At 34.5% G+C, this 27,618-nt stretch overlaps 1 protein-coding gene across 1 annotated transcript; it reads left to right on the top strand.

Annotated features, from left to right (window-relative positions):
- The first annotated feature begins 14,324 nt into the window (after positions 1-14,324).
- Positions 14,325-18,546, top strand: LOC108476854 (AP2-like ethylene-responsive transcription factor ANT). The gene is made up of 9 exons (XM_017779216.2): positions 14,325-15,395; positions 15,499-16,159; positions 16,348-16,430; positions 16,561-16,569; positions 16,670-16,758; positions 16,867-16,940; positions 17,047-17,097; positions 17,199-17,275; positions 17,644-18,546. Exons 1-9 carry the CDS (start codon positions 15,080-15,082, stop codon positions 18,261-18,263), a joined length of 1,980 nt encoding a protein of 659 aa, XP_017634705.1. The 5' UTR covers positions 14,325-15,079; the 3' UTR covers positions 18,264-18,546.
- The last annotated feature ends 9,072 nt before the right edge of the window (positions 18,547-27,618 follow it).

Genomic DNA, 27,618 nt, shown 5'->3' with positions numbered 1-27,618 from the left:
TGTGTCTCCGTGGGGAGCACCAGTACTGTTTGTAAAGAAGAAGGATATATCCATGCGGATGTGTATCTACTACCGTCAACTGAACAAGCTGACCATTAAGAACAAGTATCCACTTTTGATTATTGATGATCTATTCGTCCAGTTCTGAGGGGCTTCTGTATTCTCCAAGATTGATTTTCGATCTAGGTATCATCAGTTGAGGGTTAAGGAAGCTGATGTATATAAGACAGTATTTAAGACTCATTATTGTCACTATGAGTTCCTAGTGATGCCATTTGGACTGACTAATACATCGACAGCCTTCATAGATCTGATGAATCGAGTGTTTCAACCCTACCTAGATCGGTTTGTGGCGGTGTTCATCGTTGACATATTGGTTTACTCGAAATCTGAAGATGAGCATGATGAGCACCTTAGGATTGTTCTTCAAATTTCGAGGGAAAAACAGCTCTATGCTAAGTTCAGCAAGTGCGAGTTCTGGTTACCTGAAATAACATTTCTGGGTCATGTGGTGTCTGCTGAGGGGATTCGAGTCGATCCTCGAAAAATTGAGGCTGTATTGGATTGAAAACAGCCTAAGAGTGTGTCAGAGATCCACAGTTTTCTAGGACTGGCAGGTTATTATCGACTATTTGTGGAAGGTTTTTCACTAATTGCAGCGTCCTTAACTAGGCTCTTATGTAAGGGTGTGCCGTTCATCTGTCTCGATGTGCGTGATGAGAGCTTCGGAAGCTCAATCTGCATCGACCGAGGCCCTTATTCGATCATACCGAACTCGGAAAGGAGTTCATGGTTTATAGTGATGCATCACATGTCAGTTTGGGATATGTGTTGATGTAGGATGGTAAGGTGGTAGCATATGCGTCTCGTCAGTTTAAGACACATAAGGTGAACTACTCAATGCATGATTTTGAGTTGGCCACCATGGTATTTGCTCTAAAAATTTAGAGGCACTATCTGTATGGTGAAAAGTGTATCATCTGCACTATCACAAGAGCCTTAAGTACCTCTTTACTCAGAAGGAGTTGAATTTTAGGTAGGGTAGATGGATAGAGCTGCTTAAGGATTACGATTGTACCATTGAGTACCATCTTAGCAAGGCCAATATGGTGGCCGATGCGTTGAGTCATAGATCAATGATTGATTTGAGGGCGATGTTTGCTCGCCTAAGTTTATTTGATAATGGTACCCTATTAGTCGAGCTTTAGGTTAAGCCAATATGGATTGAGCAAATTAAGGGTAAGCAGTTGAAGGACGAGTCTTTAGGTTTTCGGTTCCGATAGATTGAGAGTGGTAGTACTATGGATTTTGGACTAAATAGTTATGGGTGCTCTATTTCTGTGGGAGAATCTATGTTCCAAATGTTACTAATATAAGACAGTCTATACTGAGAGAGGTGCATAGTAGCCCTTATGCTATACACCCTGGCGGTAATAAGATGTACTACGATCTTCACGAATTGTATTGGTGGCCAGGGTTAAAGTTTGAGGTTACTGATTTTGTTACTTGTTGTCTGACATGCTAGCAGGTTAAGGCTGAGCATCAGTTGCCTTTGGGTTTGCTGCAGCCGGTTAAAATTCCTTTATGGAAATAGGAACGAGTAACGATGGATTTTGTTGGTGGGTTACTTTTAAAATCAACTAAGAAGGATTCGATGTGGGTCATCATGGATCGATTGACCAAGTCTGTGCACTTCATACCAGTTAGGACAGATTATTCTCTGCAGAAGCTGGCGAATCTTTATATTTCTGAGATAGTGAGACTGCATAGGGTACCGGTTTCAATTATCTCTAATAGGGATCCTCGCTTCACGTCTCGGTTTTTGAAGAAGCTACATAAAGCTCTGGGTTCAAGGTTGGACTTCAGTACTGCGTTCCATCCTCAGACTAATGGTCAATAAGAGAAGATGATTTAGATACTAGAGGATATGTTGAGGAGCTGTGTTATCAATTTTTGAGCTAGTTGGGAAGATTATCTACCATTAGCCGAGTTCGCCTACAATAACAGCTTCTAGTGAGTATTCAGATGGCACCATATGAGGCTTTGTATGGTTGTAAGTGTCGTACTCCTTTGTGTTGGACTGAGTTGGGTGAATGACATGTTCTGGGTCCTAAGTTGGTTTTTGAGATTGAGGATAAGGTCAGGTTGATCAGGGATCGTTTGAAGGAAGCTTTAGATAGACAGAAGTCCCATGTAGATTTGAAGAGGCATGAGATTGAGTATTCAGTGGGGGATTTTGTATTTCTTAAAGTCTCGCCATGGAAGAAGGTTCTGAGATTCGGTCGCAAGGGCAAGTTGAGCCCTAGGTTTATTAGGCCGTACCAGATTCTGAATCGAGTGGGACTGGTCACTTATCAATTAGAGTTACATCCAGAGCTAGACCATATTCACGATGTGTTTCATGTCTCTATGTTGAGGCGTTACCACTCTGATCCTACTTATATTATCCCGGTTAAGAAGATTGAGGTTAGGCCAGATTTGACCTTCGAGGAGAAGCCAGTTCAGATTCTAGATTACGATGTAAAGGTCCTTCAGAGGAAGTCTATTCCATTAGTGAAGGTGTTGTGGTGGAATCATAGCACTGGGAGGGCCTGGTGGGAGCGTGAGGATTTGATGCGTCAACAGTATCCTCATCTATTCTGATTAGGTAAATTCCGAGGCTGAAATTTCTTTTAGGGGGTAAAGTTGTAATGCTCCAAAATTTTTATTTTTGGCTTTTGTGAAAATGTGACACAATTGTGTATCTGCTTCAGTGGTTAAGTGTTGTGGGTGAGTGTTGGAGGTCCCAAGTTCAAGCCTTGCATTTGAAAATTTTGGTATTTTTCTGATATAAGCCCTATCTCTGTTCAGTGGGCTTATATTTAGTTATTTGTAATTCTATATCAAAATAGGTCTGTCGGTTTGGTAGTTAAGTAGAGTACTAGTATACTGGAGGTTTGGTGTTCGAATCCTTGCGCGGGAAAAGGGAAAATTTTTTGCTCGGTTTGATTGTTGAGAGTTTGAGTTGTACTAAAAATTTGAGTAGTGGGTGGTTAAGGTAGAGTAGGTAGTGAGATTTAAGTTATCGGTTTCTAAAATTCTCTCTGTAGAAAAACTGACCATCACCCCTTTTACTTGTTGTTTTCCTTCATCTTTTTTGTTTTCCTCCCTTTTGTTGCCAAAACTCTTCCTTTCTTCTTTGTTTCCCTTTTTCCAATTTGTCTTTTTGGGTGCAACCCTTCAGTTGTATCTAATCGGTAAGTTTTGGTACATTCAGTTTTCATTTGAGTAACGAATCATTTTGCTAAGGGGTTTTTTTTTTGTGTTTAGGAGGTATTCAATGGGTCAAGAGTTTGGAATCGCTACTTTAGATGCATGGAATTTTCGTTGTTCGAGTGAAGGTAATGTTTCCCATTGGTTTAGGAGTTAGTTTTCATCTTGTGTTTTCGATAAGGAATCAGATTAAATGATTAATTAATGGGTTACTCGTCAATTATAGGTTCTAGAGTGCTCGTGGATCATTTTAGCATCAATCAAAATAGGTGTTAATCGCGAGGTTTTGTGATAGGTTTTAAATATGTATAATTACTTGTTCTTGAACTAACTATTATCATGATGTAGGCAAGTGTACCTATCGAACAGTAGTATAATTTTAGCAAGACCGGATTGTCAAACCCAAAGGAACTAAAAGTACTAGTAACTACTGTCTTTTTATTATCTAGCCTAAGAATAAAGAGGTTTTGTTTTAATTAACTAATTATCTAAACTAAGATCTCACAGAGAAAAGAATTGGGGAATTGCTTTTGGGAAAATCGATTGAATGGAGACAATACCTAAGGAAAAATCCACCTAGACTTTACTTGTTATTCTGGCTTTGAATCGGACGATTTATTCATTCAACTTGTTCTGTAGAGATCCCTAAGTTATGTTATTATCCCTATTCAAGACTAATAACGTCTAATCCCTAGATTGAATAACCGAGACTTTTCTCTAATTAACACTCTAGGGTTGCATTAACTCGATCTATGGATTCCCTTATTAGTTTTCACCTTAATCCAGCAAAATCTTGTCACCCTATTTCTAGGCGCGCAATCAACTCCGCTTAATTATGACAAAAGTACTCTTAGATAGGGTCTATTCCTCCTCTGAATAAGAGCATGTCTTGAATCAGTATCCTGTGATATCAAAACAAGAATTAAGAACACATAATTAAGAATAAGTTAAATATTTATCATACGATTCAGAAAATAATAACAAAATGCGTCTTAGGTTTCATTCCCCTTAGGTATTTAGGGGTTTTAGTTCATAACTAATTATGAAAACATCTCAGAAGAATAAAGAATACAAAACATAAAGAAAACCCAAAACTCCTAAAGGGAAATTGAGGAGAGATCTTCAGTCTTGATGATGAATCCGGCTTCCGAGATGGATCAATTGGATTCCTTGGAGTAATTCCTTACCCCCTCTTCTTTGTCTCCTTTTTTTTCTCCTCTAGGGTGTATTTATAGGCTTTGGAATGCCTAGAAGCCCTCAAAAGTGGCCTTTTCCGAATTGGACTTAACTTGGGCTCGATAGGGACATGCCCGTGTGACACGCCCGTGTGCGATTACTTCAGGCTGTGTTCGAGCCTGTTAGAATGGCACGGGTGTGCTATACCCGTGTGAATCGTGCTCCAATTCTGCCAGATTAACACGACCGTATGGTCTACCCGTGTGAGGAGGTCCAGGCCGTGTTGATTTCGTACTTTAGCCCATTTTCTCTGTTTTTGGCCCGTTTCTCGTTCCTTTCGCCCTCCTATGCTCTCTTAAGTATAAAACATGAAATTAAAGCATTAGGAGCATCGAATTCACCAATTCTAATGAGAAATCATCCATAAAATGCATTAAACATGGGGTCAAAATATGTGTAATTTACGTTTTATAAAGTGTGTACCCAGAAATGCAAAAAACGAGGTTTCAAAAAAAGCCAAAAACTTTATTATCGATATCACATAGGCGTGTGGTCGCCCGTGTGGTAGGCCGTGTGATGGGACATAGGCATATTCCCGATGAGGCTAGGCTGTGCGCAGAAGACACGGCCGTGTGATGGCTAGTTAGGTCGTGTACGACACACGGGTTAAACTGTTTTGGGCCGTGTGAGCCACACGAGCATGTAGACCCACACGGGTAGTCCACAAGGGCATGTGGGAATTTAGGCCAGGCCGTGTGATCCACACGGAGCAAGGCCATCTGGGCGTGTGGGTCTACACAGGTAGGCCACATGGGCGTGTGAGCCTACTTTCACTGAATTGATTCCTATGGTTGCACAAGTCGCCCAAGTCGAGTGTGAACCTATAGTAGGATTGGTAAGCACTATTTAGACCCCTAAAAATGTGAAACTGATTGTATGATATCTGTACTGAGCATGTTAATAATTTGCATGTAAACTAAATTGAGTGTATGTACTGATAATCACCTAATAGCATGTCATCTATTGTATGTTACATTGCATTAGGTTGGGATGATATTATTTGGAGGAAGTGTATTGAAAAGCTCTCAAGCCTAATATACTGGCAGTTCAGCTGCAAACTACTGTTTGTGCTGCATTCGGTACTACCTGGAGTGTAAAGATAGGTGGGTTGATTTAATCCCTACATGGAGTGTAAGGTTGGACGGAGATGGTGTGTAGAGGCTGGTTAGGTAGGACTTTGTTATTGAAATCTGCATATCTGTTACTAATACTGTAATGGGCTAAGGCCCAACTACTACTGATACTGAAACTGAAATGGGCTTAGGCCCAAACATTATTTGACTATTTATTGCTAAGTGATTGTATGCATGTTTTCTATGGGGATTACACACTGAGTTTACATAAACTCACCTCTTCTGTTTGATGTGTACAGGTAATCCCCAGACTTGACGGACCGGTACAGTGGAGGACTCGATGATGGCCACAGGTATTTTAAACTATTTTAATTTCAATTTTGGTAGTTATTTCTTAATTATTTTCTGGGTTATTTTTTATGTAAATTAGACTTTTTGGACTGTTTGGTTTTATTTCGAATTTTAGACTATTTTCGTGGATTTGATAACTACACAAACTCAACAAACAAATGGTTTTCACTAAAACAAAGGGGTTTTTCTAAGATGAAGGGATTTAGCTAATTAACTTGTTTTTTTTATAAATTAAATGATTTCTAAAGCTTCAGCAACGAATTGTGTTTAAAAACAATTGAGTAAATAAGTAAGCAATTTTAGAGTCGGAAAGAGTAATGAAACAAAAAAGGATTTATAGTAGACACTTAGTTTTCAAACACCCTATCATGTGACATCGCCAGATTCGGCCATAATGTCTAGGCCAGGTTTAGGGTGTCACAGAGAACACCCAACTTGACAGATAGCTTAAACTCTAGATGACCTCTACACCTAACATGAAAACTACTCAGATTTTGCGTATACTAGATAATTTAGATAACTTCCTTACATAGCATAAACAAACTCAGATATGATGAACACTTAGTCCACTCATATTTACGATTACACTAAATTCTATGTACTGATGAGTTATTTAGGCAAATTCACTCTTTAGAAACGCTGTTGAAAACTCTTTTAGGAAATGCCCCCAAGGTATATTCAATTTCACCACAATGCTAACCAAACAGAATTATCTTCAAAGTTACCAGATCTTTATCATAGAGTCAGCTCGCAGAGAAGTCTTAAAAGCTTACCTAGATATTGCCACAAAGGCAGTTAGCCAGATTATGCCACGATAGCATCACAAAATACGCCACAAAGGCGTTACAAAATATGCCACAAGTTTTCTAGAGGATTCTGTGTTTACTCTTTCGGCGTACAATCTCTATGTTTCCATTAGGCTTCTCCCACATGGCCTTATTCACATCCTCATGCCATGAATTGTCCATTCGAAGAAGTTAAAAAAGTGCAAAAGTGCATGTTTAAAATTTCCTTTTTACAATGAAATAGAAATTTCAAAAACATTTTAGGAAGTTTATCATAAAGAAATAAAAATATGCAACAATAAGTCCATTAATAAACAATACTTTGATCATTATATAAAAATGAAGTACAATTACCATTGTCCCTAAAAAAAAAGATAAACTATCACTCAATAGTTGAGTCTTCCTTATCCCCTCCATCTGTTTCTTCTTCCCTAGAAACTATGTTCGTAGGAGTACTAAGAGAAACTACTACAATAGCCCTCTGGCCTTTTTTAAAAGCTTCCCATTTAAGGCCATAAAGGTTGAACTTATCGAAGTCAACTACTACATCACATAGCTACCCCAAGCAAACATTAAAAATGTCAAATGGCCCATAAGCCGCTAAAATGAAACCATGCTAAGCTAAATCAAGAGTATTCCTCATTTCATCCATGGCATATGAATTAGCCTCAACGATGGCTCTATCTCTCTCTCCTTTAGCCATGGTAACTTCAATGACCTTATCCCTTTTAGTGGAATCCACCAAGGCTTGCAAAGATTGACCCTCAGCATTTTCCTTCTCTAAGGTTTCCCTAAGTTCTTCCTTGATAGCAACAATGTATGTTTTATGCTTGCCATTAAGTTGTGCAACTTCGCCATCATAAGATCTCTTTAGGGAACCAACTTAAGTTGCATGCTTCTCAACCAACTCTTGCAAACGAGCCTCTAACTCATATTTCTCTTTTTCCAATAATTTATTTTCCTCTTTTAATTTCGTTGCCTCTTTTTTCAACTTCAAGTTAGACTCCTCAAGAGGAACAACTTTTTCTTTCAAAATGAACTTTCTAGAAAAACCATCAACAACTAACTTCTTTGAGTGTTCTTTCTCTGTAGTTAAATTTCACAAAAGCAGCTTTTGATTATTTAAGGATTTGCCCAGTAGTAAACATGCAAAATTACGTTCATAATCCAAACTATTGTTGCTTCTACAAAAATCCATAAGAGGAATAATAAGTAGCCCTTAGATTTTTCGGTAAGATAACACCCATACAATTTGCTTGTAGCTTTACAGGATGAAAAAACTTCACACATCCTTCACATCTTTGCTAAAGAAAAGAACAAGAATAAGGGTTGATAACACTTTTCATCATCTTACAAGGATATGATTCAGAAGAAGAGCTGCTTGAAAAAAGGAACAATACACAATAGTTTGTGATATGTACACAACGAACCACTGAAAGCAGAAGCTGATAAAGCACCAAAGGAAGGAGAATGACCTAGATTTGGCAAACTAGGTGCAGAAGACATGTGCATTATGGTTGAGGAAGTAGGAAATGAACCTAAATCATCAAATTTTATTGTTAAATTTAAGCTTTAATAGTTACGAAATGGAACGAATAGGTAAATTATAATAACAAGGTTATTACAAGGAAAACTCACAGGTATAGGTTCAGTGGGTAAGCTGTAGGAACATGATGAAAGGGGAGTTGAAGGAGCAAAATGGTTGGGACTACTTGAGGCCATAGAAGATGATGTTTCATGGCTTGTAGTTAAGCTTGTAAGGCCACTTTTGTCAACCCTAACACTTTTGTTGGTTAAAGATTTTTGTTTCTTCTTCTATTGTTGGTCTTTTGAAGGAGTTAGATGTAACACCCCTAACTCGTCTTCATTGTCGGATTAGGGTTATAGAGTATTACGACACACATTTGTAACATTTAACATTATTTAAACAATCATATATTAATATAGATAACAAATATTCAAATGAAAATAACATTCATAGCATAATACATTTACGGGCCTTAAAACGAGCTTACAGAGCCCTAAAAATAATTTGGGAATAATTAGAGACTAATTTGAAATAAAATAGAAAGTCTTAGAAAATTTAAAAATTTTGAAATCAGGGGTCACACGGCCGCGTGGCCAGGCCATGTGATAAATCCTAGGTTGTGTGGCTTAGGGACATGGCCGTATGTACAAATCATGCATAACTCGAAATAGGGTTACATGATCATGTCGTAGCCCGTGTGCCTGCTCGTGTATAATTCGAAGTAAAGTCACACAGCCGTGTCACAGGCCGTGTTCAAGATTGTATGAGTAGTCAGAATGAGGTCACACAGTCATGTCGCTGGGCCGTGTAACTCTGTGTGAACATGTGAGTTAAACCTGCACAAAAATTTAAGAAGACACACAGTCGTGTGAGGAGGCTGTGTACGACATAGTGTCCCAGGCCATGTACATTTTAAAAAGCTGTCAAAATAAGGCATATTTTAACCAAATCTTAGGTACCAAGCTAACCCAAAATAAATAATTTCCATACATCAAAAACATGTTCGAATAGCCTTATAACATACCAAAACCAACATCTTAAGTGCCTAAGTAATATACCTTTATTGACATCACAATTCAATTATAAAAAACCATCCACATTTCACACCAAAAGATATAGTATTCAAGTTCACATACCATACCTAAAACATATATCAAACTTACCATATTTCAAATGCCTTCGCAAAATTCACATCAAATACCAAAACAACTTTACATGGACATTTGTATACTTAAAGCCTAAAGCCAAATATATATATACAAACAAGTTCATTCAACTTTATACTAACCAAATTTGCATCGAATGAAGACATTATTCAAATCATACACATAACACACCTATTACATGCCATATAACCTAAAAATAAACATTCAAAAACTACCAAAAGATATCCGGATAATGTGATTCTTTGAGTTGATCCGATCGCCCGATTTCCACAAAACATAATCTACAAAGAAATAGAAGAAATGACACGAGTAAGCTTCACTAGAGGTTAGTAAGTTCAATGGTTAAAAAAATAAACTTAGTGTGTATGAACACATAAATTACACAATAATAATTAATAAACTATAATCTTGTCAATCACAACATTCAATAGATGAGTCTTTATAATAGTACTCATAATAAACAATCTTTTCAATTATACTAGATCATTCAACTCAAGTTACCAATATTAAAATTATATAACCATTTAAAATCTACCCGATGAATGATATAATGAATTCGGATATGCGATTAATCATCCAGAACACATTAGAATGCTCAAACGAGCTTAACCAACCGGGAACACACCTGGGCACCAAGTGCTTAGCTCGTAGGTTAACATCCCTCCGAAATACACTTGAACACTAAGTGCCATGCCCGAAGTTCCTACATCCGCCCCCGGTAACACACCAGGATCACTGTAAATATAACATTATAGTTCGCAACAAATGTTGGACTTCGGTATATTTAGTGGACAATAACAAATCAATAATCACCATCTCATCACAAGTAAAAACCATATCACGCGCATTAAAACCTATTAGCTTGCCAATTGTATCCTATCCTACGTCCATCAGCTCCATATAATATCAAGTAACAATGCTCAAATCAAATACTTTCTCGACTCACATCCATATAATACAATTCAATAATTTCAAATTTTCCAACAATCTTAATTCACAATTATTATAACATTATAATATATATAAAACTAAACTGAAAGAACTTACCAGGGCTAAACTGTTAGTGATAACAAAAATTCAAGGGCTATTCAATAACTTTCTCTTTTCTTCGATTATCAACTTGTTCCTAATATGAAACACCTCAAATAACCAGGCATTCAAGCTACTTCCATGGCTCTTTTCTCCCAAATTCGACAAAGAACCAAAACGAAATATGATAGCATTGTTTGTTTCATTTGTTTATGTTTTAATTAATTATTTATCATATTTCCCTTAATTAAATCATGTAAACTTAACATTTACAACCCATAACCGTCCATATTAAAATGTTATGGTTTAATTACAACATAAATCCTCATACTTTAAATGTTTAGGCCATTATGTTAAGAAAATCAATAGTAAGTAACTTTTCCATCTTTTATGGCCATTATGTTAAGAAATTAATAGTAAATAACTTTTCCATCTTTTATGATTTAGTCCTTTTTAATTAATTAACTACCTAAACATTAAAATTTCTTAACCAAAATTTAAAACGACACTAATGATTTTGTAAATATTAAATAATTAATTTTTACAGATTGACACGTAGGAATTATGGTCTCGAAACGACTGTTTTCAACACCACTAAAAAATAGGTTGTTACAACTCTCCCCCTTAGGAAATTTCGTCCTCGAATTTTATCTGAGAATAAATTCAGATATTGTGATTTCATCGATTCCTCGGTTTCCCAGGTAGCTTCTTGAATACCGTGTCGATGCCATAAAACTTTTACCAACATTACTCATTTATTTTAGAGTTTTTTACCTCGCAAGCTAAAATTTTTATCGGCTCCTCAAAGTAAGACAAATCCGGCTATAATTCAATCTCACTGGAAGTAATCATATGTGAAGGATCTAACTTATACAGTCTCAACAATCAAAACATGGAAAACATTGTGAATCTTTTTGAGTTTAGGAGGGAAGACCAGTCTATAAGCTATATGACTGATTCTTTCAATAATCTCGTAAAGCCTGATAAACCTTAGACTCAGTTTCCTTTTTCTGCCAAATTGCAACACCTTTTTCCACGGTGAAACTTTCAAAAACACTCAACCGCCGACAAATTCTATATCTTTTCTTTTTAAGTATGCGTACGATTTCTGACAATCTGATGCAGCTTTTAAGCAATCACGAAGAACATAAACCTTATCTTTAGTCTTACGAATTAAATTTGCCCCAACTAACTTAGATTTGCTCAACTCAGACCAATATAGAGGTGTTCTATATTTTTGTTCATATAAAGCTTCAAATAGTGTCTTTTTTATTTTGGACTGGTAGATGTTACTATAAGCAAATTTAGCTAACAATCAATTTTTTCCCAGTTACCTTCAAATTCAAGAACACAACATCGCAACATGTCTTCTGGCACTTGTATTACCCGTTTTGTCTGTTCGTCAGCCTATGGATGAAATGTTATACTGAAGTTGAGTTTAGTACCTAAAAATTCATGAAGTTTACCCTAAAATCTAAAGGCGAATCTCGAGTATTGATAAAAGATAATAGTTATTGGCACCCCGTACAATCTAACGATCTTGGATACATACAACTTGGTTAACTCTTCAAGCAAAAAATCAGCTTTGATCGGAATAAAATGAGTTGATTTCGTCAATTTGTCAACAATAATCCGGATTGAATCTTTCTTTCTCGATGTCACAGGTAGTCCCGAAACAAAATCCATCTTAACGCACTCCCATTTTCGCTCGAGAATCATAATAGGCTGTAATAACCCAGATAGAACTTCATGCAAGACTTTCACCTATTGGAAAATCAAACATTTAGCCACAAATTCTAAAATTTCGTGTTTCATACCCGACCATCAATACATTTGTTTTAAATCACCAAACATTTTAGTATTATTCGGATGAATAGAGTACGTAATATTGGATAAATTATCTTGTTTCAACTCTAGATTATTGAAACACACAATCTATTATGAAAGTACAACATGCCATCAGTATCAACCTTGAATTTCGTAGATTGGTCACTCAGAATTTGTTCTCTTTTAGCTAACAATTTTGGGTCATCATTTTGCAACTCTTGAATTAGTTGAAGGAACAACGATTTAGCTTTTAATTATGCTAAAACAAAACCATTAGCATTCAAAGTCAAGTGAGCATTTAATGTTCTCAAGACAAACAATGATTTTTGACTTAACGCATCTACAACCATATTAGCTTTCCCTAGATGATAATCAACAACTAGATTATAATCTTTCAACAATTTGAGCCATTGTCGTTGCCTCAAGTTCAATTATTTTTGTGTCATCAAATATTTTGGGTTTTTATGATCAGTATAAATGTGACATCTCTCACTGTACAAGTAATGTCGCCAAGTCGTCAAAGTGAAGACAATCGCAACCAATTCTAGATCGTGAGTCGGGTAATTTTACAAGTATCCTTAGAAAGACGAGAAAATTAGACAAAAAATGATGACAAAAAATAGACACAATTATCCTTTTAAGTTAAAAAGAAACCTTCAACTACTTCAAAACTTACTAAATTATCACGCACTCACCGGCGCAAAAAGTTGCATGAATCATAACTTTACACGTATACCTAAACAATAATGACAGCGATGGTTTCATTAAAAACCCAATAAATGTGTCGTAATATGCCACACGCTTTAGTAGCCTTATCATTAAACACATAAATATATATACATGAATTTTTTAACCCGCCATAAATGAAATAAAATTAAAAAAAAATTCAATGATTCAAAATTCAAAATTTTAAATTTAAAAAAGTAACCACTTATAAAAACAAAAACAAAAACATGTATAAAATTAAATACATAGTACTTTGACGTGAACTTCAATCACCTATCTAAACCTTTGCCATCTACAACTACACCATGAACTTCCCCAACAAGCTTGCACAGGTTAGTGTATAACCTTCTCTCGCCTTGGGGGAATTGTTGTACCTTAAATAAATAACCTCATGGACCTTATAACGTACCCAAACGAGACCTAACACATGTTTCCTAATCAAAAGAACATTCCAGTGAACTATGCATAGTTGACGTATGAACCAACAAACCTTGAAATAACTTGCGAACCTTGAGACTAAGTGTCTCCCCTAAGACCATGTGAGGCCCATGTGAAGTTCAAGGTTATTGATTGTCAGTTGTCATAAGACGTTTTATCCTAAGACGTAGCATTGTCGTCATTACTAGAAGTATCAAATTAAACTTTCGTGTCAGTAGCCTCAAGACACGTAACTAAGCTTGTCTTCTCCCACTATAGAAGGACCACGCAAACAACTTATACACTCTCACGTACATACTACTTATCCTTCAACTTCAAACTTTCTTACCAGAAATCCTTCTTCCTCATCTCTACCCAAGTGCTTCTCCTTACAAACCTCCACCTACTTCCACATGTTAATCAAACGACTAATAGAGAATTATTTTGTATACATGTTTTGATATATGAGTTAAGCAATAAGTTAATTCAATTAGTAATATTAACCACTCTTATTATTTATTTTTAGGAAAGAGAAAAAATTTTCACTTATTATAAAGAGATCTTATTTTTACAAGACTTTGTACTTTTTTTCTAATTATAGACTTAAATTTGAATTGATTAATTTTTATTTTAAGTCTAACTATAATATATATATTAAACAAACTTTTCCTCAATATTATTACACTAATAACAAATGACGCACTAGTGTTAAATTTTGGCACACCAGGAAAAATGTTAGTAGTGTTTTTTTCCACAAGTGGAAAGCTTTGTAAGTTTTGATTTAGTGAGATCTTTTACAGAAAAAGCAAAAATGATTATTACTAAATTATTTTAATACAAGCATCTGATTAAAAGCGGAAAATATACTACAGATATAGATACGTATTTAGTTAGCTTTTGTTTTGGATACTTGAAAAACAGCATTACTGTTAAGGGCTTACGTCCCAATCCTGGCAAGTGTTTAAAAAGACAAGAACGAAAAGTGGAGTTTGTTTATAACTGATGGATAATTTGGGGGAGTATCCAACAGGGTCATAAGTAGAACTACAGCCACTAGCATCTTGTCTTTGGGTGGCACCATGTTTCATTCAGGAATATAGTTCTTATTTAATTTTCTTTTTTTTTTTTTTAAGTTTTAATGTGGTTTGGGGTCTTTAAAAGGAAAAGAGAGGAATGAATAAAAAAGGGGGAAATGCAACAAAGAGCGTAGGGTAAAGCAAAAGAAAGAAGAGGTCTTTCTCATATACAGATCCCTATGGAATGCAGGAACGATGCACAGCATTAGCTTGCTGGAACTCGTTTCTTTCTTTTTTGTTTAGTTTAAAAGAAAGCATCTTGCTTTGTCTCTCTTTAGAAATGTTTCCAGTGAGAGAGAGAGAGAGAGAGAGAGAGAGAGAGAGAGAGAGAGGGTCTCATGTATATAGAATAGATTCAGCCACAGGAGTTCTGGATTTGTTTTAGTTGAGTTGTTAGATTTGGTCAAATTACTTCTGCAGCTACAAAACAAAAATCCTTAGTTTTTTTTTTTCATTTCCTTTAAAAAAAATAGAGTGAAGCAAGGAAATGGTCGTTTTTTTTTTATGATTAAGTTATTTGTTTCCCAATGATTGAGTTGTCCCTGCAGTGAGAGGAAGTTCCCAACTTGCTTAGAATCATTACTGGGTTCCAAAGCAGCCGCATAGTAAGAAAATGAAGGCCATAAGCAATGATGATAACAATAACAATGCAAACTGGTTAGGTTTTTCTCTCTCTCCAAACATGAAAATGGAGGTTAGCAATCAAGAAGCTCACAACTATACGCAGTCTGCTTCAGCTTCAGCTGCCGGTGTTACTACAGCAGTTCCATCAAGCTTTTTCCAATCTCCTTCTCATCTTAATTATGGACTTTATTATGGAGTTGAAGGAGAAAATGGTGGCTTCTATTCTCACTTTCCTGTCATGCCACTTAAGTCAGATGGGTCTCTTTGTCTAATGGAAGCTCTTGGCAGGTCACAACAACCACAAGGTATTTTGGTTCAATATTCTTTTTTCTTTTGTGCTTTTGGGGAATATACTAGTATTTTTCTTAAACTTCTAGTTTTTTTTTTTCTTTGGCTTTTGGTGTGAAGCAATGGTTCCTACTTCAACTCCAAAACTGGAGGATTTCTTTGGGGGTGCAACCATGGGGACCCATCACTATGAAAGCAGTGACAGAGAAACTATGGCTCTAAGTTTAGACAGTATGTATTACAATCAAAATCCAAATCAAGAACACAACAACCAGAATTGCTTAGACCACCTGCAACAATCCTCAAGGCAGACGCACCACCAACAGCAACTTCAGGTTCAACAGTACCAATACTACTCTGGATATAGGAACCAAGAAATTATACTAGGAGAGGAAGCTAAAGAAACCCATGTTACAGATTGCAATCTTCAGGCCCCAACGATGGCAGATGATGGTAAGCAGTGGGTTTCAAGAAACTACTCCACTGAACACGCAATGCATCAGAAGATGATTGGTTGCATGGGTGATAATGGAGCAGAATCCGGCTCTATTGGTGCAATAGCATATGGAGATTTGCAGTCTTTGAGTTTGTCAATGAGCCCTGGTTCACAATCAAGCTGTGTGACTGGTTCACAGCAAATCTCACCTTCCGGAACTGACTATGCTGCAGCCCTGGAAACCAAGAAAAGAGGGCCTGAGAAGGTAGATCAGAAGCAAATTGCCCATAGGAAATCCATTGATACCTTTGGTCAAAGAACCTCTCAATATAGAGGTGTCACAAGGTAAGTGTTTTTCTTTTATCTTTTAATCCTGTCTGTCGTATATGCTTTCCCCCAAAACTAATTTGTTTTTAATCAATTTTTACATTTTAACTAAAAAAGCTGTTCTTTTTTTAGAAATGGAAGTTTTTAACTGAAAAAAAAAAAAGCTTATTTTTATCTGTTCTTGGTTTTGTTGTGTTACCACTCAGACATAGATGGACGGGTAGATATGAAGCCCATCTATGGGACAACAGTTGCAAGAAGGAAGGACAGAGCAGGAAAGGAAGACAAGGTTAGCTTCCTGCAATAAGTATACTCACTATTTTTAGTTTTTTCTTTTTTATTTCTTGAGCTGACTTTTTTTTAATTATTTTTATGATCGGGATTTTTTATTCTAATGGAATGATGATGATTCTCCACAGTTTATTTAGGTAAGCTCTTGTGACACTATTAATACTTATGAAAGTATATTATTATGTTTGAAACAGTCATACGTTGAATGGCAAGTCATTCCAAAATCTTAATTTGTAGGGGGTTATGACATGGAGGAGAAAGCTGCAAGAGCATATGATCTAGCTGCACTCAAGTATTGGGGACCCTCCACTCACATCAATTTCCCAGTAATTATCTAACTCATTACATTTTCAAATCTAATGCTTTTCTTGGAAACCCTTTTTAATTTTTTTTTATGGTACTGACTGTAATTATGATTTTTTTTTTTTTTGCAGTTGGAGAATTACCAAAAAGAACTTGAAGAAATGAAGAACATGACAAGACAAGAGTATGTTGCTCACTTGAGAAGGTACCATCTTTGCCCATTCTCTCCCATTTTGGTGCATAGCTCTATAGTTGACTGTGTTTTTGAATGATGGTTTTTGTCGATGTTCATAATTCTACTGTATGAGCAGGAAAAGCAGTGGATTTTCAAGGGGAGCTTCAATGTACAGAGGAGTGACAAGGTCTCCTTATAAAAAATTCAATTATATGGAACTTGAACTGCAAATACCCATAATATTTCAGCTCTTTTTTCTCATAATTTTTTAATTGAAAAATGAAGCAGACATCATCAACATGGAAGATGGCAGGCTCGGATAGGAAGAGTTGCAGGGAACAAAGACCTTTATCTTGGAACATTTAGTGAGTTTCATTTCATTTGTGTATTTTTTATTTTACTATTTAATAGTGTGTGTTTTATTGACTTGAAAGAAAGGCCAGTATTTGATTCAGTCTTTAGCTCTTTCGGCTCTTTTTAAGCCACACAGGGCATGCTTCCATAAGTAATTTGATCTTTTTTTTCCCAAAAGAAAAAAACAAACAAAAGCAAAGTGAAAAAGGAGACAACAGCTTCTGTAAGGCTGTTTGTCCACAAACATGCAAAAAAAAAAAGGACTTTGAATGTGATTCAACATGGACTCTATTAAAATTATTATTATTTTAAATGTTTATGCTTAGTTGATAGATGGCATTTTATGATATGATAATTGAAAGTCAATAATTGCATGCAGGCACTCAAGAGGAAGCAGCTGAGGCTTATGATATAGCAGCTATCAAGTTCCGTGGGGCGAATGCAGTGACTAACTTCGACATAACAAGGTACGATGTGGAAATAATCATGGCTAGCAATACCCTTCTTGCTGGAGAATTCGCTAGGCGAAACAAAGATGTCGGACCTCGTGGTAATGACAACCTTTTAACTGGTAACATCAATGCTGAAACCAACATTAACATATCACCAAAGAACAATGGAGGTCAACCAGACTGGAAAATGATCCTTTATCAGCCATCTGAACAGCAACAGCCCAACATCATTGAGAATTTTAAGGCTCAGGCTTTCTCATTGGCACCAGAAACCATGGTTGGCCAGAGAGAGGTGGATGATTCCAGCAAGATGGGGACTACTCACTTCTCCAATGCTTCTTCATTGGTGACTAGTTTGAGCAGCTCAAGAGAAGGTAGCCCAGAGAGAAGCAGTTTACCTATGGCGTTTGCAATGCCTCCTCCACCATCATCCAAGTTATTCACTACTTCACCAAATACTGTGAATTCTTGGATTCCTTCAGCTCAGCTCAGGCCTGCAATTTCCATGCCACAGATGCCTGTTTTTGCTGCCTGGACAGATGCTTAGATTAGACGTTTTGGGGTATAGTAACCAAAAATATGTTCTCTTTCTGTTCTTTTTTCCCCTTTTTTGCATGGAATTAAAAAAATCACGAAAAAGAAGTATGGTTTTTTTTTTTATGAGATTTTCCTTGGTGAAGAAAAATGAGGTGTTAATGGAGGGGTCAGTGTGGGACCTCTTATGAAGAAGAAGAGACTTTGAAGTTTTTAAACTCATATATCCTTTTGAACCTCTTATCTGAAGATGTTGAATATAAAAATTGGTAGAGAAGGAAGCTTTAAAGACAAAATGATTGAAGTCTATGAAATGATATGTGCACTATGGGGGAGGGATGAATGAATGACCCTATATTCATAATTAGATTCACCTTTTTTTTATTGGTCCTCTTAAGTACAGAAACAGCTCAGTATGTGTCCCAATAATGCAAAAGCTGGTCTTTCAACTTTGGGGCCTTTGACCACTCTATCTCTGATCTCAAACACCCTTTGCTGTTCTCTATATCCATAACAACATCATTACCATCTCAGCTTTCTCCAAAGGTAAAAAAAAAAAAAAGAAAAGCGAAGAGACATTCCTTCAAATAATTCAAAGAAAAGAAAAAGGGTCCGAGGGTAATGGATTCCCTCTTTTATAGTTTATGATTCAAGGGTAAGGGATCATAATTACTTCAAAATTTATCTGATATTTTGGTGGAAAGATGAGGTTAATGGGGTGGTTTCCTTCTTCAAAGACCAGTCAACTTGGTTTGATTGATGGATCATCATTTGTGTTTTCACTCGTTTGGGTAATCATTGTTTCATCCCTTCCAAGCCTTCATATGCACATGTGCAGGTTTTTCTGATAATCATAAGCTTGCAGTTCATTTCATGATTATGTAGTTAAGAGGTCTACATTCTGGATTTGTTTCTTCAATGTTAGTACCACTGATACAGTAGATTCCAAGTACTTTGACACCATGAAGCATGGAAACCAATAAAAGAATAACAACAATTGATGATGTTGTTTTATAAGTACGCAACTCAGCAGAAATTAATTATGATGTATGCAATGATGTTACTCATCTCATCTTTTTATAACTATATTAAGAGTTTAATTCTTATTTTATGAGAATATCGTATATTTCATAGCCAATTATTTACCTCTTTAAAAAGTATCCATAACAAAAGAATTAATCATTGCTACCAATAATAAATACCTTAATTTCGACTAATCACATACTAAAATAGATTCTTTGTTGCTTATTGCTAAAAGCATACTTTTCATTCATTAACTGCACTTTCTACACACGACATGATAACCAAAAGTATGATATGAGAAGATTGATTTTGAATTCTAAGGAGTCAATATTTGTTCTTTTTTTTTCATTACATATTTTTCTTCTGTTCTTAAACTGTACTATATATTCTCACCTCTTTCAGACAAAAACTAATAATCTCATTATATATATAGTGCAATATGAAAATATGATGTTATCAAAGGACAGAAAACGATAAAGATGGGGTTAACAATGCAAATGGGGCATACCAAATTTGACACAGAGAACACCTTTTATCCCCATTGGTGTGAAAACTGTGTAACGTAAAATAAATAATAAAGGGAAAATGTTTGGATTTTAATGCTTTAATTAAGATTAAGAAATGCGTGGTTTAAACGGGGAGTTAAAAGGAACAAAGAGACAGGAAATGGATTTACGTGAAGACAAATGGATTGGTCAAAAGAGAAAGCATTTGCTTTGTTAAAAGATTAGAGGTCGGGTCGGGTCGGGTCGGGACTTAAGCTATTCATCATCAGTAGGTCGGTCCAACAATAATTTGACTAATCGCCCACCGCATCAATGACTTTATCCTTTTACAAATATTTCAAAGTGGAACACAAACAAATTCCATAAGGGGGTGGGGCAATCATATCTTTTAGATTCATAGGTGATGGAACAAGAGAATGTCAAACACATTTAATTTTTTATTATATTATTTTTTCAATTTAATTTCTATGATAATATATGGATCTATGGCTAAAAAGAAAATTTCAGTATCTGTATGTGTATGGATTTAGAAAGGCTGAGAAGGAGTGTAACATGCGGTTGTAAAATAAAGATAAATTAAATATGTATGAAGAATGAGATATGTGACCATTTTTAATATTAGTGTAAAGTGTAGTAAAATAATAATAATAAAAAATATTAGGTTTTGTCAACATATTAAATATTAATTTTATTTAAATTCATTTTAATTTTATATACAAAATATTTTTAAAAAATTTACTGATATCCCTTTCTTTCAACCAAATTAAACAACGTTTTGGGTAAGACAAATTAAACATGCAAATTAATAAAATAAAATAAAATAGAGGATAATTAGAAACGGGCCAAGCGAATCAAAGCCAACCCAGCATATGCTGCAATCAACTGTCTGGGCCTCTTCTTTCGTTCCTCTAAACTTTATAGTAATTCCAAGCATTTGAACTCCCTTAGGTTAGGTTCCTACAGTTATGTCCCTTCTTTATAAATTTTCTTTTTACCCAGTCCAACACCATTGTATTCGATTTACATTTGAAATTTCATTGTATTTATAGAAATTTTTACACTGTACTAATAAAGTTATGGATTTCACAAGTGTCTTATATAATAACATATTAAAAAATAAATATTTTAAAACTATTTGTGGTATAATAAAATATATACTATTAGTCTACTAAATACTAACCCATAATATTTGTACATTTGTTATTTAACTCTTTTTAAAATACTTTTCAATTTCAAAATTCATATCTAATTGTTAATGTTACTAAAATTCTTCTATTAAATTCGTTGGTTTAACATTTTGATATAAAGAAATTCTCACTTGATAACCGTGTAACAAAGAAATTGATATTGTCGTGCACCTAAATTTAACAAAATAGTTTTAATGGTGTTATAATAACAAAAAGACTTGTATTTTTAAATCTAAAAAGTACAATGACTAAATTCTAAATGAAGGCTACAAGAACTTAGAGTATAATTTAACCAATATTAAATACCACTGTCAAGGTTGGATCCATGATTTTATTTCAAGGGGGCGAAACTTTTAAATTCGGATAATTTTTTTTTAACGTAAAAAAGTGTCAATTCTTCTCGGATATTTTTTTCTTATCAAACAAATCGATTTAATGTTTTTTAAAAAGCATGAACGATTTAACTGTAAAAAATTAAAAGAAAAAAATCTCACTACATAAAATTAAATATTTTTTCCAATATGCAAAAAAGAATAACTAATATTATACTAAAAATTTCATACATACCATTATAATTCCAAAAATTAAATTTAAAAAACTTGGCCTTAGTCCTATTTCTCAACACTAGGCATCCTAAATTCCACCCTCCATTTTCTCATAAAATTGAACTCATCAATGATAGAATCTATTGAAAATTCTCGAGCCATCTTTTTTTCGATGTATGCCACCAAGTAAGTCGTGCATAGATTTTTGAAATCTCGAATCATGCTCTAAAGAAGAAGCATCAAACTCCTTTACTTTGACTCTTGGCACCTTACGAGAACGTTCAAGAACTTGAGAAGACCCGATATCTTGTTTAGGAGCTTGAGAAGACTCGATATCTTGTTCAAGATCTTGGGATTGAGAAGACCTGATATTTCTTTCAGGAGCTTAGGAAGACTTAATATCGAGTTCAGGAGCTTGGGATTGAGAAGACTGAATATCTAGTCCAGGAGCTTGGGAAGATCTGATATTTAATTTTTCTCCACTAATAACAGAAGGTTGAGGAACTAATTGATCATTATTACTTTTTGACACCCTTTTCTTGAAAAAAGATTTGATCTTTTTGTTGACCATAATTTAATCGAAAAACCTAAAAATTGTAATAATATATTAAACAACAACATATTAAGAAAAAGAAAAAATAATAAGTCAAATAAATAAAGAACATAATTTATGTAAAAATATTTACCGAGAGGTCTTTTGCGTAAGGAGCCGAGAGGAAGATAATTTGTATTTTTTTGTTCTCTTGTGCTCTTAGTCTCGGCATCAAACTCTTTTCTATTTCTCTCAGTAGTGTTGCCACCTTACGAGAGGAAGATAATTCCTTACGAGAGGAAGATAATTCCTTAGCAAGACATACAGATCAAAATATCATAAAGTCACTAACCTAAAATATATAAGTACGGGCCAAATCAATTATTCTGGAATTTGACTTTAAAATCTTTATTATTATTAAAGTTATATAATTAAAAAACTGAAAAATATTTTATTAATATAAAGTATAACCTTATGGCTTAAGGGGCGAATGCTATATAACGTGGACACTAAATTTAAAATATATGAAAATTTATATATAAAATTAAAAGGTGGTAGAAGTAAGGTCTGAAATGAAACAAGTGTTGGTTCATAGACATATACATCCTTTGAAGGGGAGAAAAAGAGGAATGGCTTTCGTGTCTCAAAATGACATGCAAATAAATCACTGTCGAAATTACAACAAGGCCATCATCATCCAGCATAATCCGACCAAGGTCCAAATTTAAATAGAAAAAGGGCAAAGGGTGTGATGATTTTGAAAGCTAACAATCAACCTGAGCATTGCGTTGTCCCACCAATGCATATGTTTTTGTGTCTTGGGGGTCCATTATATCATGTTTGGGCTCTTCCAATGGGGTGAAGTTGACATCAATACGCCACCATTAACATTTATTGGCTCACAGACACCTTGCAAGATATTTTTGTCAATCATTGGTTGGTATGTTATTTTTCAATTTTGTTTAAATTTAATCATCTTTATTTTAAGGATGAAACTATTTTTTTTTAAATTTTAACTCAAGGTAGTTAAAGAGATTTTCTTTATATGTTAGTTATAAAATTTAAACCTTGAAGATATGATGAATCAATTATGGAATAATTTTTTTCAACAAAAACAAAATTATTGTTAAATTTCATATTCTACTCCTTAAAATATTTTATAAGATCACATTTTTGTAGTGATTTGAATAAGCTTTCTTCCTCTCTTGTTTAGTAAAATTACAAGTATTAATTTTAAACTTTAAAATTATTCTATTGAAAGATAATACATATTTAAACAAATTGAACCATAACTTTTAAATTTTAATCACCACTACTTTAATAAAAGGTATTGAAAAACTTAATCAACAAGAAAGAAAATGTTCATATGTAATATAATTTTAAAGGTAAACAAACTATACCAAATGTTCATATATCATATAATAAAGGGTAAATTATATGATTAAATATTATGAGTTTTTGTCACTTAATTTAAAAAAGTTACGATTTGGTCATTAAACTATTTAAAAGCTTTTATTTAAGTTATTGAGTTGTTAAAATTGATGCTATATGACTTTCTCTGTTCACATTGTCTGTACCAATCAAAAGCTTTCTTTCCTCTTCTCTTCTACAGTTCAATTTTTTTCATGAAACAACTTTGGACGTAATGAATTTGCGAATTAAAATTCAAACAATTTTTTCTTTTATCTTTGACACAGACTATCAAATAGACTTAGATTTAAGGTATGTTCTTCTATTCGTAGATAGGTATTGATGTAATAGTCCGTTTTCAGTAAAATCAGAACAGTGGTTTTGGGATCACAAATCTGATTTTGGAAGAAAAAATATTTTTATATTAATTTATGGTCTATAGTATGATAGTGATGTCGTATAAAGATTTCGTACAGAAAATTTATCGATTACATGTTTAATTTGATAAATGACCAAATTGCACAAAATGCAAAAGTTGAGTTCTAATAGCTAAAGGGATAGACTAAATAGCTATAGAACTTTAAAGTGGAGGTCCTTATATGGTAAATAGACCATTTAAAAATTCTTAGTGGTTAAGGATGATGATTCATCCATGGAAAATAAAATAAAGAAAATGATGAAATTGGAAAGTGAAAAAAAATAAAAGATGATAATTAATTAAATAATGAAAATATCATCTTTTTCACCATCTTTCCCAAATTATTTCAATGGAAACCTTAGCTAAGAGAAAGTGAGCTCAAGAAATCTTATTTTGATCAATTAGGTATGTTTTCCTGTCCCGTTTTTAATGATTTTTATATTTCCGAGATCGTAATAGCTTAATTTAGCTATCTTGGGGACTAATTTGTAAATTTATTAAAGTAATAGGGTTTTTCCATGGATGAATATGCTGAAAATTTGAAATTTATGGTAGAAAATGAAAGGTTGCTAATAGATAAACAATTTTTGTAAAGTGAATTTTGATGAAATAATGATTTTAGGTCTAAATTGTAAAGTTGTAAAATTCATGGAAAATTCTAAATTTTTATGAAATACATGGGTTGTAATTATTAAATGTGAAATTTGGCTAGACTTGGAATAATTATTAAATTGCATGAATTTCATTTTCAAAGCCTAGGGACGAAATCGTCATTAATTAAAAGTTTAGGGGCAAAATGGTAAATTTGCCTAAGATGTGAATTGAATTACAATGAACATGAATTAATGTTAAATTCATTCATATAGATTTGGATAGACCAAATTCAAAGTTTGAACGAGGAAAAGAGAAAATGTCAGATTAGTAGATTTTACGTGCACGAACATTTGTCGAAGTAAGTTTGTGTAACTAAATTGTGTATATTTATATGCTTGAGTTGAATGTTGTGTATGTGAATTGTATAAATGCCATATACATGAAATTGGTTACATATCCGACAAAGTTCGATAAATATTAAATACCGTTTGAATAATGGAATTCGATGGATACAAGATTTCCTGATTGATTGTGGTCCTGCATATGTTGCAGACACACCATAACTCTTACGAGAATTCTGTTATAAGACCTCTCAAGCTTCCTCTTATATGGTTCCTGCGAGCATTCTGATTGGTAGTGATCATGCATGTGTTGCGGACTACCGCAGCTCTTTGTGAGCGTCCTGTTTTATGATCGGTTGTGATCCTGTATATGTTGCAGACACAAGCGCAGCTCTTTGTGAGTGTCTTAATAAGGCTTGCTTGAACTTTCTGACATATGGCTATTTAGATCTCCTGTTATATGGCTCTTTTTAAGCTTCTCGATAGGCTCTTTGTGAGTTTTTTGATTAAAAGTTCTTTGTGAACTTCTTAATTATGGCTTTTATGAGTTTTCTGTTATATAGCCCGTAAGCTTCCTGATAGGCTCTTTGTGAGCTTCCTGATTAATGACTCTTTGTGAGTTTCTTGTTATATGGCTCGAGAGAGTGCTTCCTGATTATGTACTCTAATGAGTACCCCTGAATATGAATTAACGAATTATAGTTTGTACACTTTAAGTGTACTACATGTGTATCCATCGATATTTCAAATAAATTCAACGGGTAAAATCCAGACATGAGAAAATATAAGCATGAAATGAATTATTATTTGTATATGCCTAAAATACATGAAAATGATGATACATGATATATGGAAGTATGAGATGATGATATATGAACATGGAATTTGTTGGATGAATATGTCCATCTATGATTGTAGATTTGTACACCTCGGGTGTACTTGTCAGGTTTCCATTGATATTTCAATTAATTTAATGGGCAAAATCCTGATTGAAATAATTTGAACTTGAGACGAAATATTATAAAAATGTACTTGAAATACATGGTTATGATTTCTATATGTTATATGAATTCATGATGTGGAAAGTATATGTATATGGGGATTTGGTTCTTATTAAGTCCATACATGTTTCTTAATGTTTATATGAGATAGTATGACTTAGAAACGAACTATTACCTGTAAGTACATGAAGTACATGGAAATGATATTACCTGATATAATGATGCATGAATTGGTTGTTACTGGAATGTAGAACTTGCTTGATGATTGTTCATCCATGATTAAGGACTATTATATGTGATTACTTGGCTAACATGATGAGGATAAGTGTTTAGAGCTTGTGACCAAATTGGTTGATAGTGTCTTGCATGTTTATTTTGAACATAAATATATGGTAAGTTCTTTACCATGTTATATGAACATACTAAGCATTTCATGCTTACTCTGTTTTATTTTTCCCGTGTCTTATAGTAATTCAGAAGCTCGTTGGATTAGAAGCTAGGCAGAGATCACTTACACTACCCATCAGCCTATCTTGGTATATATGATAAATTAATTATGGTTATAATGGCATGTATAGGTTAATTAACCAATGTTGGCATGTAAATGTTTGGGTTATAACTAGCCATTAGAACGGCTTATGATGAACATGTTTTGGTATGTATAAATGAGGCTATAACATGTTTGTTGTGTGCTTAAATGGTTGAATGACAGAAATCATGTTGGTATATTGATGATTAATTCTAGCATATTTGGTAAAATATGCATATAGGTGAATTTGATAAGTTAAGTAAGTTTTATATGTTTGGTTACATAATGGTAAAGTGTTATTTGAGGTGCTTAAGAGCACATTGGTTGAATGAGATGTTATGTCATGCATGAGACTTGATTTTGACTTGAATTAATTGTTTTAAAAATGGCGTGTGAATATGTTAAAATATTGGTGTAAGAGGAAGACAAATTGTGTGAGAAATGTGGCTTGGAAAATAGCCTATTTTTGTTTTCATAGGCAGAGACACGGGCGTGTGTCTCAGCTGTGTGTGACACACGGCCTAGCACATGAGCGTGTAATCTGGCCGTGTGTCCCCTGTATTTTTAAAATGTCAAAACAGAATGCTTAGAATTGATCACACGGCCTGGCACACGGGCATGTGGCTTGGTCGTGTAACCCCTGCACCTACACACAGTCCAGCATACGGGTGTGTGACTTGACCGTGTGACCCAAGTCAGAGAGTTACACGGCCTGAGACATGGGGGTGTCAATGCTCAAACAGCCTGACCACATGGACGTGTAACCTCTGCACCTAGGAAAAATTTTGAGATTTTGCGAAAAATTCTCTGAGTACCTGATTTAGTCCCGACTTGTTTCTAATGCATGTTTTGGACCTCGAAGGTTCATATATGGGACTTTATATTTGATTTATGACCTGAATACCATATAAATGAAATATGTGTTTACTTGATCTGTATATTCTGGTAATGCTTCGTAACCCTATTCTGGCGACAGATACGGGTTAGTATAGGTTAAGAGTGTAACACCCCTTAACCCGTATCTGTCGCTGGAACAGGATTATAGAGCATTACCAGAACTTTCATAACATTTTTCAGATAATTCTTGTAAATTAGTATTCATTAATCGAGATTAGTGATATTGTCCCTTAAATAGACCCTCAAGGTCCAATACGAGCATTAGAATCAAGTTAGGACTCAATCGGAGACTCTAAGAATTTTTCGCGAAATTACAAAAATTTTCTAAGTTACAGGGCCCACATGCCCGTGTGGTCCAAGGGACACGCTCATGTGACCCTGGGAC

This window comes from Gossypium arboreum, chromosome 12 (assembly GCF_025698485.1).
Source record: "Gossypium arboreum isolate Shixiya-1 chromosome 12, ASM2569848v2, whole genome shotgun sequence".
NCBI classification, from domain to species: Eukaryota; Viridiplantae; Streptophyta; class Magnoliopsida; order Malvales; family Malvaceae; genus Gossypium; species Gossypium arboreum.
This window is presented reverse-complemented; position numbering and strand designations above follow the sequence as displayed.

Excerpts from the sequence above, each read along its gene's own strand:
- LOC108476854 (XM_017779216.2), top strand. The coding sequence starts at position 15,080 with ATGAAGGCCATAAGCAATGATGATAACAATAACAATGCAAACTGGTTA. Across the intron at positions 16,160-16,347 it reads CAATATAGAGGTGTCACAAG|ACATAGATGGACGGGTAGAT; the intron begins GTAAGTGTTTTT and ends GTTACCACTCAG. Across the intron at positions 17,276-17,643 it reads CCTTTATCTTGGAACATTTA|GCACTCAAGAGGAAGCAGCT; the intron begins GTGAGTTTCATT and ends AATTGCATGCAG.